The following is a 16,432-nucleotide window of genomic DNA, read 5'->3' as shown; positions in this document are numbered from 1 at the left end:
GGAAATGACACAAGATTTACTTTTTTAGTTGCAGTTTAGACATTGTAAATTTACACCATAATCTATTAATAATCCTAAACATTTAAGAAGTAGTGCATTAATTTCCATGCTAACACGAATTCAAATTACTGAAATAATCTATCAAATTTTTAGAAGGGTTAATAATGATAAAAAATGAATATGTTTTCAAATCCCATAATATCTAATTCTACTTCTTTATTAGAAAACTTGAAACTTCTTTTCTGGGTGCATTTTGTGTCAACATGTTCTGAAATTGTTTAAATTTTCGATGGGATGGTGATCAATTTCCTCCATGTATTATATTCATAGTTTTTGTTACATCTTCCAAGCATATCACAGATGATTCAGTTAAACTCTTTTCTTTAAGACTCAGTGGTTCAGGTAACCCTTCTATTCATCATGATAGTGATGGCCGTGTGTTGCTTCATGGAGTGGAGAGAAATTTCAAACAAGATTAGTATCTGTGTTCTAACTCAAGCACTTTTTACATGCTAGTATGAAACATTAGTGTTTGACATTACAACTGCTTTGAGATTAGTACTTCATCTGCCACTCCTCACTGAAAACAATTTTCAGTATTCTTTGTTTTTGACATTCTGAAGAAAGGAAATAGAGGAACAATAACAGAAATAACCAGAATTAAAGCCAGGGCATTGACCATAATAATAACCAAAGTGACAACCTGAAAGATAGGGCAATATTAAGGAGAGTAAATCTAAATATGAGTAAATGTGTGAGACAAAACAATGGAAGACATGCTGCCCCAATCAACTGCTGATAAATAAATGAACCAGGCCATGATGATGCTACACGAACAGAATTGGAGTAGGATGTGCTCACTGGCAAGCCATGCTTTTCCAGGTTTGATATAACCTTATGAAACAGCCTGTAGGTGCTTCTTGTGATATAGCTGGGTAGAGAGAGTGGGAAATTGTCTGGTCACTCGTCAGTTTAAAATTGGCTATAGCTAGTACTGTGAACAGGAACTGGGTACTGATGGAGTGAAATACCACAGAGTTCCATAATTTAAAATTTCTCCTGGATTTACTGGGAAAAATATAAAGGAGCTGCCATCTTGCTGTACTTTCTTCACACATGAGTGTGCAGATGTGCGCTTTGCAACAAAGCTTTACTCTCACTTCTTTCAGTGTTCACTTTTGTTGATAAAGGACAACCATGAAAGAACCTAATACATGACCAAAACTTCATCACTAGATCAATGGAAAATCATCTTTTACTACCAGTTAAAATCTCAAATACTAATTCTGACAAGGTGGGACTAGATACTGTCAAGTATCTGTAGACAAAATACAAAATAGTGATTAATTTAGAGTGTAATTATCACATAAAACTAATTGTAGGAAAGGGAAATGTCAGTGTGGAATCTATTGGAGGTTGAATCTATTAGAAGACACTTAAGGAAATGTAAATGAAGAAGTGGATTACAAAACACTCATTTGACTAACTTGTGAATCATACTTGAGAGTCTGGGGCCCTTATCAGATTCAACTAACAGAAAAGAGACAGAGAGAGAAGATTCACCAAAGAATGTCACATTTCATCATGAGTTCATTTAGTGTGTGCAAACACATGATGGAGATTTATAACAAACTCCAGTAGCTGATGTGACAAGAAAGGTGTTATGCATTGCAGAGAAGTGTTGCCGTTAAAATTCTAACAACATACATTTTAAGAAGAGATAGATAACATATTATGTATCTCATCTCTCCCTCAAAAAGGTTATGACAAGAAACTAAGAGAAATTAGAGCTCATATGTAAGCTCTTTGATAGTCACACTTCACACAATTTGTACATGGAGCAGTAAAAGGTGGAAAATGAGAATAATACCAAGAACACCCTCCCCAATACACACTGAGGTGGCTTGCAGAGTGTAGATGGAGGTGTAGATAGATGTTTTGACCCATAGATTAGATTAGATTTACTTTCATTCCAATTGATCCATAGTGAGGAGGTCCTCCACGATGTAGAACATATCAGAAGAACAATACATGACAAATATTTACAACTTAAAAAAATAAGCTAATGTACCATTCCACAGGTCCCAAGTGGAATGATCATCATTTTTTAATGAACACTACATGAAAGAATCATTTTACAAATACTAATGCACTGAATTTAAAATAAAAACAAGTTTATTTATTTATTTATAAGGTAATAAACATGTAATACGACTACTGAAATGGTGCAGAGGTTAGATTGTACTTACACACACACACACACACACACACACACACACACACACACTTATTTACAATGAACACATTAGTGCACTGAAATTGTGCAGAAGTTATATATAATAGAAGGAAACATTCCACATGGGAAAAATTATATATAAAAACAAAGATGAGGTGACTTACCGAATGAAAGCGCTGGCAGGTCGATAGACACACAAACAAACACAAACATACACACAAAATTCAAGCTTTCGCAACAAACTGTTGCCTCATGTTTGCCTGATGAGGCAACAGTTTGTTGCGAAAGCTTGAATTTTGTGTGTATGTTTGTGTTTGTTTGTGTGTCTATCGACCTGCCAGCGCTTTCGTTCGGTAAGTCACCTCATCTTTGTTTTTATATATATATATATATATATATATATATATATATATATATATGATAGACACACAAACAAACACAAACATACACACAAAATTCAAGCTTTCGCAACAAACTGTTGCCTCATCAGGACAGAGGGAAGGAGAGGGGAAGACGAAAGGAAGTGGGTTTTAAGGGAGAGGGTAAGGAGTCATTCCAATCCCGGGAGCGGAAAGACTTACCTTAGGGGGAAAAAAGGACAGGTACACACTCGTACACACGCACATATCCATCCACACATACAGACACAAGCAGACATATTTAAAGACAAAGAGTTTGGGCAGAGATGTCAGTCGAGGCAGAAGTGTAGAGGCAAAGAAGTTGTTGAACGACAGGTGAGGTATGAGTGGCGGCAACTTGAAATTAGCGGAGATTGAGGCCTGGCGGATGACGAGAAGAGAGGATATACTGAAGGGCAAGTTCCCATCTCCGGAGTTCGGATAGGTTGGTGTTGGTGGGAAGTATCCAGATAACCCGGACGGTGTAACACTGTGCCAAGATGTGCTGGCTGTGCACCAAGGCATGTTTAGCCACAGGGTGATCCTCATTACCAACAAACACTGTCTGCCTGTGTCCATTCATGCGAATGGACAGTTTGTTGCTGGTCATTCCCACATATAGTGCATCACAGTGTAGGCAGGTCAGTTGGTAAATCACGTGGGTGCTTTCACACGTGGCTCTGCCTCTGATCGTGTACACCTTCCGGGTTACAGGACTGGAGTAGGTGGTGGTGGGAGGGTGCATGGGACAGGTTTTGCATCGGGGGCGGTTACAAGGATAGGAGCCAGAGGGTAGGGAAGGTGGTTTGGGGATTTCATAGGGATGAACTAACAGGTTACGAAGGTTAGGTGGACGGCGGAAAGACACTCTTGGCGGAGTGGGGAGGATTTCATGAAGGATGGATCTCATTTCAGGGCAGGATTTGAGGAAGTCGTATCCCTGCTGGAGAGCCACATTCAGAGTCTGGTCCAGTCCCGGAAAGTATCCTGTCACAAGTGGGGCACTTTTGTGGTTCTTCTGTGGGGGATTCTGGGTTTGAGGGGACGAGGAAGTGGCTCTGGTTATTTGCTTCTGTACCAGGTCGGGAGGGTATATATATATATATATAAATTTTGTGTGTATGTTTGTGTTTGTTTGTGTGTCTATCGACCTGCCAGCGCTTTCGTTCGGACAACGAAAGCGCTGGCAGGTTGATAGACACACAAACAAACACAAACGTATGTCTGCTTGTGGCTGTATGTGTGGATGGATATGTGTGTGTGTGCGAGTGTATACCTGTCCTTTTTTCCCCCAAAGGTAAGTCTTTCCGCTCCTGGGATTGGAATGACTCCTTACCCTCTCCCTTAAAACCCACTTCCTTTCGTCTTTCCCTCTCCTTCCCTCTTTCCTGATGAGGCAACAGTTTGTTGCGAAAGCTTGAATTTTGTGTGTATGTTTGTGTTTGTTTGTGTGTCTATCGACCTGCCAGTGCTTTGGTTCGGTAAGTCACCTCATCTTTGTTTTTATATATAATTTTTCCCACGTGGAATGTTTCCTTCTATTTTTTATATATATATATATATATATATATATATATATATATATATATATATATATATATATATATATATATATGGTTATAATAGAGGGAAACGTTCCACGTAGGAAAAATATATCCAAAAACAAAGATGAAGTGACTTACCAAATGAAAGTGCTGGCAGGTCGACAGACACACAAACAAACACAAACATACACACAAAATTCAAGCTTTCGTAACAAACTGTTGCCTCATCAGGAAAGAGGGAAGGAGAGGGAAAGACGAAAGGAAGTGGGTTTTAAGGGAGAGGGTAAGGAGTCATTCCAATCCCGGGAGCGGAAAGACTTACCTTAGGGGGAAAAAAGGACCCTCTCCCTTAAAACCCACTTCATTTCGTCTTTCCCTCTCCTTCCCTCTTTCCTGATGAGGCAACAGTTTGTTGCGAAAGCTTGAATTTTGTGTGTATGTTTGTGTGTCTATCGACGTGCCCAGCGCTTTCATTTGGTAAGTCACATCATCTTTGTTTTTTATATATATATATATATATATATATATATATATATACACACACAAATCAATTGGTTCTACTGAGAAATTCATCAATGGAGTAGAAGGAGTTGGCCACCAATAAATCCTTTAGGCTTCTCTTAAACTGAATTTCATTGCTTGTTAAGCTTTTTATGGCTGCTGGCAAGTTATTGAAAATGTGTGTTCCTGAATAATGCACACCTCTTTGTACAAGACTAAGTGACTTTAAATCCTTGTGAAGATTATACTTATTTCTAGTATTGATTCCATGAATTCAGCTGTTGGTTTAAAAAAGCGATATATTTTTAATGACAAATTTCATTAAAAATAAATATATTGGGAAGCAGTAGTTAGTATCCCTAGTTCCCTAAACAGGCTTCTGCAAGACATTCTTGAGTTCACATCACATATAACTCATACCGCACTTATTTGTGCCTGGAAAACTTCAGCTTGGTTTGATGAATTACCCCAAAAAATAATCCCATATGACATTATGGAATGAAAGTAAGCATAGTACAACAGCTTTTTCATTTTTATATCCCCTATGTCTGACACAATTCACATGGCAAATAGAGATTTGTTAAGATGCTCCAGCAGTTCTGTGGTGTGCTTTTCCCAGTTGAATTTATTATCAAGCTGTAATCCTAAGACTTTAACACTGTCCAATTCTTCTATCTGCTTGTGATCATATGTTAGGCATATACTCGTGGGACACCCCTTACAAGTTCTGAACTGCATGTAGTGCGTTTTTTCAAAGTTTAGTGACAAGAAATTGGCTAGGAACCAGTGATTAATGTCCACAAATATTTTATTAGCTGATCTTTCTAAGACTACACTTGATTTGCTATTTATTGCAATGTTTGTATCATCAGCAAACAGAACAAACTTGGCATCTGGTAATGTTACTGATGAAAGGCCATTGATATACACAAGAATAAGTAAGGGCCCTAAAATGGAACCTTGTGGGACCCCACATGTAATTAGTTCCTAGTTGAATGATGTCTGATAGCTTGATACATGTCTCTTTCCCAGTAACACCCTTTGTTTCCTGCCAGAGATATAAGATTTGAACCATTTTGCAGCATTTCCTGTTACACTATAATATTCTAGTTTACTTAAAAGGATATTGTGATTTAGACAGTCACATGCCTTTGACAGATCACAAAATATACCAGTTGGCTGTAATTTTTTATCTAACGAAATAAGCACATTTTCACTGTAAGTGTAGATAGCCTTCTGAACATCAGAATCCTTTAGAAATCTGAACTGTGACTTTGGCAGTATGTTATATGAGATAAGATGGTTATAAAGCCAACTGTACACTACTTTTTCTAAAATTTTTGAGAATGGTGGCAAAAGTGAAATTGGATGGAAATTTGATGCTATTTCTTTATCTCCCTTCTTAAACAGTGGCTTAACTTCAGCATACTTTTAACTATTCAGGAAATATTCCACTGATAAACAATTGGTTACACAGATAGCTTAAAATGTTACTTAACTCAGAATCACATTCTATAATTAGCTTTGTTGATATTTCATCATATCCACTAGATGTTTTTGATTTTAAAGATTTTATGATGGATATTATTTCTGCTGGTGTAGTGAGGGTCAAATTCATATTATGGAAGTTACTTGAAGTGTCTGGTCTGAGGTATTCCATAGCAGCATCTACAGAACCTGACAACTCCATCTTTTCAGTAACAGTTATGAAATGTTTGTTAAAAAGTTCTGCAACACTATACACATCTGTCACCAACGTATCATTTACTCGTAATGATATTTGTCCCTCTTCATGTCTGGTTCTACCGGTCTCCTCCTTCACTATATCCCATATTGTCTTTATTTTGTTATCTGATATGACTATCTTTTCCTATTTGATGTCTGTATTATAGTCTTTAATATTTTGCAGTATTTCTTGTAATGTGCTATAGCATCAACATCAGAACTGTTTTGGATTGACAGATACAGTTTTCCTTGCGTAATCCATGGCTTCTTTTAGACTTAGCTCTAACCTTGGTAAGTTTTTGGGGAAAAGAGTGTTCAAATAAGGTAAGCACTTTATTAGCAAAAGTGTTATATTTTTCATTCATGCCATGAGCACTATAAACATCAGTCCAGTGAATGCCTCTGAGGAGTGTCCTAAAACAATCAGTTTTCGGCTTATTGATTACCCTCTTGAGCTCAGATTTAACAGATTTTATATCCTGTTCACTGTTAACATTTAACAGAATGAACTGCATGTCATGAACTGAGAGGCCATTTGGTTTTGTAATATAAGTTTGTTCATTGGACTTTTCTATAAAGATATTATCAATGGCTGTTTGTGAGCAATTGGCTACCCTAGTGGGGAACTTTACAGTGGAAATTAAGTTGAATGACAGTTTTACTAACTCAAATAAGTTCTTATTGGGAGAGTCTTCAAGGAAATCTACATTGAAATCACCAGCAACCACTATTTCTTTGTTTTTGGTTGTTCAATGGGCCAGTACAGCTTCAAGGTGGTTTACTAACAGATTAAAGTTACCTGCAGGTGCTCGATATACACTTAATATTATGAAGGATTTTTTGTGAAATTCTACTTCTGTTGCACATACTTCCATATGCTGTTCTAGACAAAATTTATGAATGTCCATGTTCTTACATTTATGACAGTTCCTGTTGAATGTGGCAACTCCTACTTTCTCCATTTCTGATCTACAAAAGTGAGATGCTAACCTAAACCCTGTAACACTTACAAGTTCTATACCAGTGGTCACATGATGTTCAGAGAGGCAGATTATGTCAGCTGGGTTTGAAGATTCTAATTCGTCTGTGCAGATAATTAATTCATTAATTTTATTTCTCAGTCCTCGAGTATTTTGACGCAATAAAGATAGCTGACATTTCACCATTGACTGAGTTAAAATTGGGTGGTGTTAAAATATCTGCTGACTGTTGAAAATTCTTAACCAATGGTTGTTTGTGCTGATGTAATGAGCTAGAATTATGTTTTTTGGTTTCTTTCTCAAACTGAAGGTTTGTCTCAGTTCTAACCTCTCTTAAAATTTGGTTTCTTTCTGTCCTCACTACCCTAAAAAAGGGCCTTTTCTGAACCCTATAACCACTGGTATTTTATCACTCATGACAGTGCCTCCCCCCTTTAACTTTCCTGCTATTTTCCCAGCCAGTTTACCCTTCCCCTTCCTGTTGAGGTGAAGGCCATACCTAGTATAATCCCACCTATTGAGAGAATCCACAGGAACCACACCAATGTGTGATCCTGCACCTGACATACGCAACCGTTCCAACTCCAAATTAACTCTCCTGACAGAAGGGTTCAAATGAGGTCGGTCATGGCGCCCAAGAACAGATACAATCTCATCACTAGTATGCTTCGATGGTGATGCAATCTTTGCCAGGTCGCACTCTGTACTGTACCCAGAATCTCTGTCAATACTATTACCTGCCCCATCTATTATAACCATGGTGTCTTCCTTAGTGAAATCTTTGCAAAGTGATCCTAAATCCTCTGTCACCTGCTCCAGACCAGCACTAGGTTTACAAAAATTGGTAACCTGGTATTATGGTCCTAGTTCATCCTGCAGAAGTTGGCCAACACCCCTTCCATGGGAACTACCTAACAACGACACTTTCTTTCTCTTTACTGATTTCCCTGGATATGTGTGTGTGTGCGAGTGTATACCCGTCCTTTTTTCCCCAAGGTAAGTCTTTCCACTCCCGGGTTTGGAATGATTCCTTATCCTCTCCCTTAAAACCCACTTCCTTTCGTCTTTCCCTCTCCTTCCCTCTTTCCTGATGAGGCAACAGTTTGTTGCGACAGCTTGAATTTTATATATATATATATATATATATATATATATATATATATATATATATATATATATATATAAAGATGATGTGACTTACCAAATGAAAGTGCTGGCAGGTCGACAGGTTTCCTACATTTCCTACGTGGAATGTTTCCCTCTATTATAACTATATATATATATATATATATATATATATATATATATATATATATATATATATATATATATATATATATATATATATATATATATATATATTCGAGTATTACAAATACAGTCCTTATATATAGTATAATCAAAATATGTAAAATAACAATATAACCAAACACTACATACTTCTTTCAGTTCTGTTTGTCCTACTGATTTTGCTGCCCATTTTTAAATGTTAAATAGTTTCCAGACTTTCTCTGTCCACTCTTTCTACTGCTCTGGCATAAGCATATTCTAATTTTGAAACTGTGGAAGTCTACTGTTTTCACAGTCTTTATTTATGTGCAATTAATGCCATATTTTGTATTGGTGAAAAACAATACATTTTTATGTCTATCTGCATGTGTAGGAAGAGCTACAGAAAACAAGAGAATTGTGTTGACATAAGTGCAAAAGAAATTAAACTGTAACTACGCAGCAATCTCCAAAATGTGTAGCCCCTTATAAAGGTTAATGAAAGATTATTAAAATTATGTATATCACCAAAACACAATACATATTATATGAAAAAAATATTGGCCTGAACATTTGAGAGAAACTGTATACTATGGTAATGTGTTACCTGGCTGAAGTAAATGAAAGTTCGGAAATTTTCTTCAGTGTCATAGTCATCTGGAAGAGGAAGGTGCCTGCTTATTTGCTGAGCCATTTCCTCATAACCATTAAGATGGTGCTGTCTTCTTTGCATGAGTTCACTGCCAACACTTAGGTCTGAAGGTATTGCTATTGAAGATAATGTATAGATTGATGGTAATGATTGGAAACCATACTCAGAAGCAAACCGAGGAGTTGGGAAAGTTGTGTAGTTCCAGCCATCATCATTATAATTATAATAGTGAACTGAAACCATGAGGAAGAATGTATTATTAATGCCACCAATAATGAATTAAAAAAGAGAAAGTGACATACAAAAACACATAAATACATTGCTCTCTCTCTTGCTGGTTTCATAAGTTACAAAGCATATTGAAGAAATTATTATGTATGTTAAGTTATGATACAGTATGTAATTACGTCTTAGTAGATTGTACTGTGTTGCATTTGCAGTATCAATAAATGTCACATCAAATATAAATATGTCTTACAATTAAAGATATAAATGAAATCAGTGAACTATAATAGATAAATGAAATAAATTGTAAATAATAATACCTATTATTGGAACTCAAATTACCGAAATGAAATTAAAAATCATAACTACAGTATATGTTTCATCAACTCCTTTTGTGAGCAGACCATTCAAAAACAGCACCAAAAGAAGCCTCTGTTTAATTCTTATAGAAACTACTCCTTGGATCACTGACTGATTTCAAAGACAGCCCAAGATGAGCATGTGGGAATGTGGACCACAATGAAAACCATGCATATACGGATGCCAATGAACAAGCTAGATTATAGAACACTTGATAAATACTCATTAACACAGAGAATGAAATGCAAGTAAGTCAGTGGAGCATGCATGTTCAAAAAGCACAAAACTCAAGTTACCAAGTCAAATACATTTACTAGTTCTTTCACTGACTATGTTTTACAGTTGAAGTAATCTCAGTGCCTGACAGCACAATCCCCCCCCCCCCCCCCTACTCCCACCCATTGGTAGAGTGAAGTTCCAGGGATGTAGAGGTATTGATGTTTTATGATGTACAAACCAGCCAACCCTTGTATGTCTTTTGTGAAACAGCAATACTGCAATGGTCAGATGAAAGTTGTGTGAGCATTGGTGTTGTCTGTACATTGACTGCATTGTTTGCTGTAGGCAGTTATTGGTGCGAACAGTGCTGATTTGAAGGATAAGTCTTTGCATAGGAGGTAAGTTAATTCTATCCACTCCAGTGGCATTGTAGTAGGTTTGTCATTTAGAAGAATTTTCACTGCCTACTCATTGTGTACCACAATCTGATACAGTCTGGAGTAAGATGACTGTAGAGGTGAACTAACCGCATCCATCGTCAACATTAAATGGAAACTCATATGCAAGTCTTCGTGAATAAAAATATTGGCATCTGCTTGGTGAGATGCTGGACTTTGACAGAACTTAGAAATGAGGTATTTCACCTGTTGTCAAAAGAATGAGATATCCTGTGCAGAAGGTTCTTGTTGATGCACAAAAAATTCCAGTGGTAGCCACAGTGGTTCACCATAAACAAAACTATATAAACAATGTTTAATTTGACCATTGTGCAGAGTCTGTGTAGGGATAATGGGAGTACTGTTACCCAAGAAGTATCATGACACAAGAGTGCCACTTTAAGAGTCCTGCGCAATGGTTCTACCATTCTATTGATAATGTGTGGTGTGATGGTGTTATAAATTGCAAAACTTGGAGAGTTTGTGGAATAGTGCTGATTCAAACAGCCTATCCTGATGCAAGATAACCAATGCACAATACAATAAGCTAAGAAAGTTTCATAAATTGTTCACCACAAGAATGTTGGCAATCAGATTATTGTATTGACCAATCACTGTGAAAACTAACCTTCCACTGGAGGTAGTAGGCTCACTAATTAGATTTGCACATGGGAAACTCACTGCTTGGGTTCAGGGAAGCATCCAACAGATTTATTACATGTCTGCCAACCTTTGCCTCATGATACACCATAAGTGCCCTGACCTTCAAGTGACAGTCCTTTTTTTTTTACATATGGCTACACATATCTGTCTGTAACTATTCTAGTCATGTTTTTAGTAGCTGCTGGATGAGTGGGGGTATGTAACATGTTGAACATATTTTTTGGGAAGTAGAAGCCACATATGGTCAAGGTTGTTGTTTGGTAACATCACACCACAACTGAGTTTCTGATCCTTGGAAGAGCAGTTTCCTGAGCTTCAAACCTTATATCAGTTCTGCATTTGTGAGTGTTGATGGCTTGTGCTGGCACCAACTTACTATAGTCAGTGATTCCAGATATAGCATTGAGTCATGAAAAATAATCTGCCACTTTTTACAAATTTGGCTAATGAATTTGAGCTGTCAGAACTCACCAGGGATAAAAGATTCCATCAGTTTTGCAAAAATAAAAACAACTGATTTATGGTCCTTGAAAACAATAGACAGTCATGTCTTCCCATATGGTTGGAAATGTTTTTATAGTCTTCTAAATTGTGAGTAATTCTCTATCACACAAGTTTAACTTGGTTTGGGCAGTGGTCAGTTTTTGCGAGAAGAAGCCAGGTGGTTGCCATGATCCATTTACTTTTTGGTGTAGACCTGCACCAATAGGTAGTTGTCTCATGTTGATGATGACTACAAGGAGTGCAGTGTGTACAGGGTAGGCCAACAGTAAGGTGCCTCGAAGGCTTGTTCTCACCTGGCCAAGGGCTTGTAAGATATCTGGAGTCCACGTGAGAGCATAGTCACACTATTAGTGTTGTGGCCTGCCAAAACAGCAGCCAAAGGTGGCTGCATAACCATTGCAGCAAATGTTTTTTATACAAATTAACTGTCACTGGAAACCTTTTCTATTTTTGAAAGTTCTCAGTATGAGGTGTGTGTATTGCTTCAACCACAGTTCGGAGCAGACAAATGTCAGATGTCAAAACTGTGTGTCCTAAAAACTGTGCCTTTTTCTGATAAAATTCCCATTTGCCTACATTAAAAACTAATATGCGTTTTGAAAATCTATGGAGAGTCAGCTGCAAATGTTCCTCCTGTTCTGAAATTGTATTGGACAACACAAGCACATTGTCTAAGTAAGCAGAACAAAAATCAAGTCCACATGACACTGTGTCCACAAATGTTTGCCAGGTTTGTGTGGCATTTTTCAAACCATGAGGTATACACAATCATTCAAATAACACAATGGCACAATAACTTCAGTGTTTTGAATGTCCTGGGGTGCCACAGGAATCTGTGATAGGCCTTGCCTGTTACACTAATAACTATTGCTTGAGCAAATGCACTCATAAAATCCTCAAAGTTCAGTATAGGGTAACAGTCAGGAATGATGAGTGCACTTAATGCATGATAATCACTGTGCGGCCTCCATGTGCCATCTTCCTTCTTTACAAGGTGCAGCAGTGATGCCCAAGGTCTACTTGAACCATGGATTATTCCCAGAATTAACAGTTCATCCATCTCCTTTTTCCTGGAGCTAATTTGTCAGGAGTCAGATGCAGAGCTTCTTGAGCAACTGGAGGGCTGGGAGTGGTGCAGTGATGCTAGTCAGCAGTGTTTCTCCAAATTTAAATGCAGTCTGAGTGGTGCAAACTGCTGATGATAGTAGAGATCAAGAACATTCCTTTTGTAGCTTCTGAATTTCTGCTTGAGCAGCATCTAATTCCTTTGTCACCAAATACAATTTGTGTAGTAATATCTGATTTCCAATAAGTATCTTTGCCCTGTCTTCTCGTAATGCTTTTAGTTTCTCTTGTATGACATGGCAGCTGTGCTCCAAAAATGCAGGATTATCATCAGATAAGGAAACATGAAGAAATAACCCAAGTGAGTCCATTTCTTCTGTCTGTGCATGTAATACAGTGGAGATTCAATTAACTGAAGCAACTGTTGTCATAAATCATTTGGATAATTGAAAATTTGGATAACTGAATGCATGAGTATATGTGTGTGACTGACTCCCACCACACACCTTGCTTGTCACCACTGATGCCACCTCCCTTTATACCATCATCCCCCACATACACGGTCTGTCTGCTGCTGAACATTTCCTCAGTCAGTGCCCACCTGATTCCAAACCTATGACACCCTTCCTGCTCACCTTAATTAACTTTTTACTTACTGACAACTACTTCAACTTTGAGGGGCAGACATACAAACAGTCCAGGGGTACAGCCACAGGAATGAGGATGGCTCCTTCTTATGCCAACCTTTTCATGGGTCAATAGGACGGGGCTCTCCTAGGATCCATAATGCTTCAGCCCCTGCTTTTGTTTAGACACATTGATGACATCTTTGCCATGCAGACTCATGGTGAGGCTGACCTTTTAAAATTCCTGGAATCTCTAAATACATTCTCCCATTTAAATTTCACATGGTTGTATTCTGCAACCCATGTCGCTTTCCTTGATGTTAGTCTTAGCCACACTGAAGGCCAGCTACACACTTCTGTCCACATTAAACCTACCAACAAACAACAGTACTTACACTTTGACAGTTTCAATCCTTTCCATGTCAACTGTTCCCTCCCATACAGCCTTGGCATTCGAGGCAAATGTATTTGTTTGGATGCACACTCTTTAAGCAGTACACCACCATTCTCCCTTAGTCTTCACTGGACATAATTACCCCACCAGCCTAGTTCAAAAGCAGATTTCCTGGGCCATCACATCTGAATCCAGGTAACGTTGATTTAAAAAAAAAATACCTTTGGAGCACACCACTTGTCACTTAGTATCGTACTGGTCTTGCATGTATTAATCAGCTGCTTCAACAAGGCCATAACTTCCTAAAATCATGCGCTGAAATTAGGTCCATTCTGTATGAGATTTTGTCCACCACGTCTAGAATAGCTTTTCATCACCAATCGCCGAAAGTCCTTGGCAGACCCTATGCTCCTTCTGCAAATGTCTCCTACCCTAAGGTTCCTAACCTTGTGACCATCCCCACTGCAAGACTTGCCCTACACCCCCTCCTACCACCACCTATACCAGCCCAGTAACTGGCAAAACATATACTGTCAAAGGGAGAGCCACCTGTAAAATGACACTTCATATACCAGGTGTTACGTAAACACTGTTTGGATTTTTACATTGGCATGACTACCAGCAAGTTATCAGTTAGGATGAATAGGCATAGGCAGAGTGTGAATACCAGCAACACACAAAAGAACATGCTCTATAACATAGCAGTCGTGACCTCGGGTGCCTGTTTCATCATATGTGTCATCTGGAGTCTTCCCCCAGACACCAGTTTTTCATAACTCCACAGGTGGGAACTAGTGCTACATGTCCTGACATAAATTAATGTTAATTTCCTCCATCTCAGCATTTCTTCACAGTAACTTCTCCTTTGTTCCCTCCATTTTAGTTTTCTACATCTTTCATTTTCTGACCGGCCTATTTTTTGCTGTCCCCTCCTACCTCTATTACATAAAATGCACTTAAATTTTCACTCTTATTAACTCATGCACAGTGCTTTAGCAGTAACCTCTGAGTTGTATATTACCCTGTTTCCCATCTTTAAGCTCTCAGGTTTTCAAATCTCATCCTGTGCAGTCCCCAACAATCAGTCTTTCCTTCTCATCTGGTAAGCCCTCACTAGATGACTTTTCTGAATTCTACCCCTTTTCCTAAACCTGCCCAACCGTTTTCCTTCACCCCTCTTCCTTCCCCTCCAAAAACTTTCCCAGAAGATGGAGCCACTCGCTCTGAAAGCTTGCATACATAATAACTTTCTTTATACGTGTGTTCTCCTGACACCATTTGGTGAGTAAACTTTTTGTCTATCCAATTACATTATATTGTCAAAAAGTGATTTATATATTATTAACTCTAGAAAGGTAATGTACATCACCCGTATACAGTTACCCTTTAGGTACATTGTCATAAACTTATCTTTCTAGGGTTAATACAAAGGATAATGTTAGGTGTTTATTCAAAACAACCAAAATAATTAAACTTATTAAAATAAAAAAAACAATGTTGATTACAAGATTAGAGACAAATTTTCATACATAAGAATATGTTCTTAAAATCATTAAAATACAGCAGCCTTAATCATGAATTAATTACCTAACAAAAGTCATGTAGGATAGTCACTGTAGTTTGATTTTGTTTAAAAATTTGGCAATTGTCATTTGATGTAAACAATTCTTTCTCTTCTTTTGTGCTATATCATGAATTTCTTTTTCTTGTAGCAAATTCATGGTTCTTTTTCAAACCATTTGAAAGCTGCATCCAGGGCTTGAAATGCTTCCACAAGAGATGATCCTGCACCATTTTTGCATCTACATTTTCTACTGTTTCATCTTCTCCCATTTCCTGCTATACATTTGCCTGTGATATATTTCCAACAATTTGTCATCTGATATGATCTGAAAACCTTAATATTACTGTCACAAGTGAGCCACTCTTTCATATCACCGGCATCACATTCCTGGCATATCTGCATCTTTGACATTAGTTCATTTATATCCTCTGAAACAGAATCATCTGTACCAGTTACTGAATTTTTGTGCTCTCATTTGAGTATCCTGTTCCAAGCTTTGTTCTAAGTCTTCCTTTCAGTCAACTTCCACCCATCTACAACCATGTAACAATACTCCTGTACATTCATTCACTTGAAAAATTACAAAATGGCTTCAATATTATCTTCATTAACAGATAACAATCCACATAAGAGTTGTTTTCTATGAAGTCATTTAATATTTCAGTAACACTTTGATCCATTGGCTGCAACAAGGATGTCACATTAGGAGACAAAAATTTTGCTGTATACATCCCATTTTCTCTCTCTAACTGTTCCGTTGGAGGATGGGTTTTCACAATTTCCTCATTTACTATTTTCATTTTGAAATTTCTGTACTTCAGGGATAAAAGTATTGTACTATTAACTGAGTATTTCAATGTTCATCCATATCTTTTTTTGGTTTTTATAAATTAAGGAGAGCCCGATATTTTTGAAGCATTGGCTTTTTATTTATTTTCTGACAAGGAGCAAAGGCCTTTTATGGGTCTTGATAGTATCCACAAACTAATATTGTTACTTGTTCTTTACTAATTTTATATCCTGGAGCTCAACTTTCCTGCTGAGAAGCTGAAAATTCTGATGCTAATGAT

At 37.5% G+C, this 16,432-nt stretch overlaps 1 protein-coding gene across 1 annotated transcript in view; it reads right to left on the bottom strand.

Moving 5' to 3' along the window:
• The window catches only part of LOC126481767 (beta-mannosidase-like), a 279,943-nt gene that overhangs the window by 49,732 nt on the left and 213,779 nt on the right, over positions 1-16,432 (bottom strand). Inside the window, exon 10 of the mRNA XM_050105721.1 lies at positions 9,261-9,538. Within this exon, the coding sequence (XP_049961678.1) occupies positions 9,261-9,538 (278 nt within the window). The remainder of the gene's footprint in view (positions 1-9,260; positions 9,539-16,432) is intronic.

The sequence above is a fragment of the Schistocerca serialis genome, chromosome 5 (genome assembly GCF_023864345.2).
Source record: "Schistocerca serialis cubense isolate TAMUIC-IGC-003099 chromosome 5, iqSchSeri2.2, whole genome shotgun sequence".
Lineage (NCBI taxonomy): Eukaryota > Metazoa > Arthropoda > Insecta > Orthoptera > Acrididae > Schistocerca > Schistocerca serialis.
The sequence above is the reverse complement of the archived record's forward strand: the minus strand, read 5'-3'. Positions and strand labels throughout refer to the sequence as shown.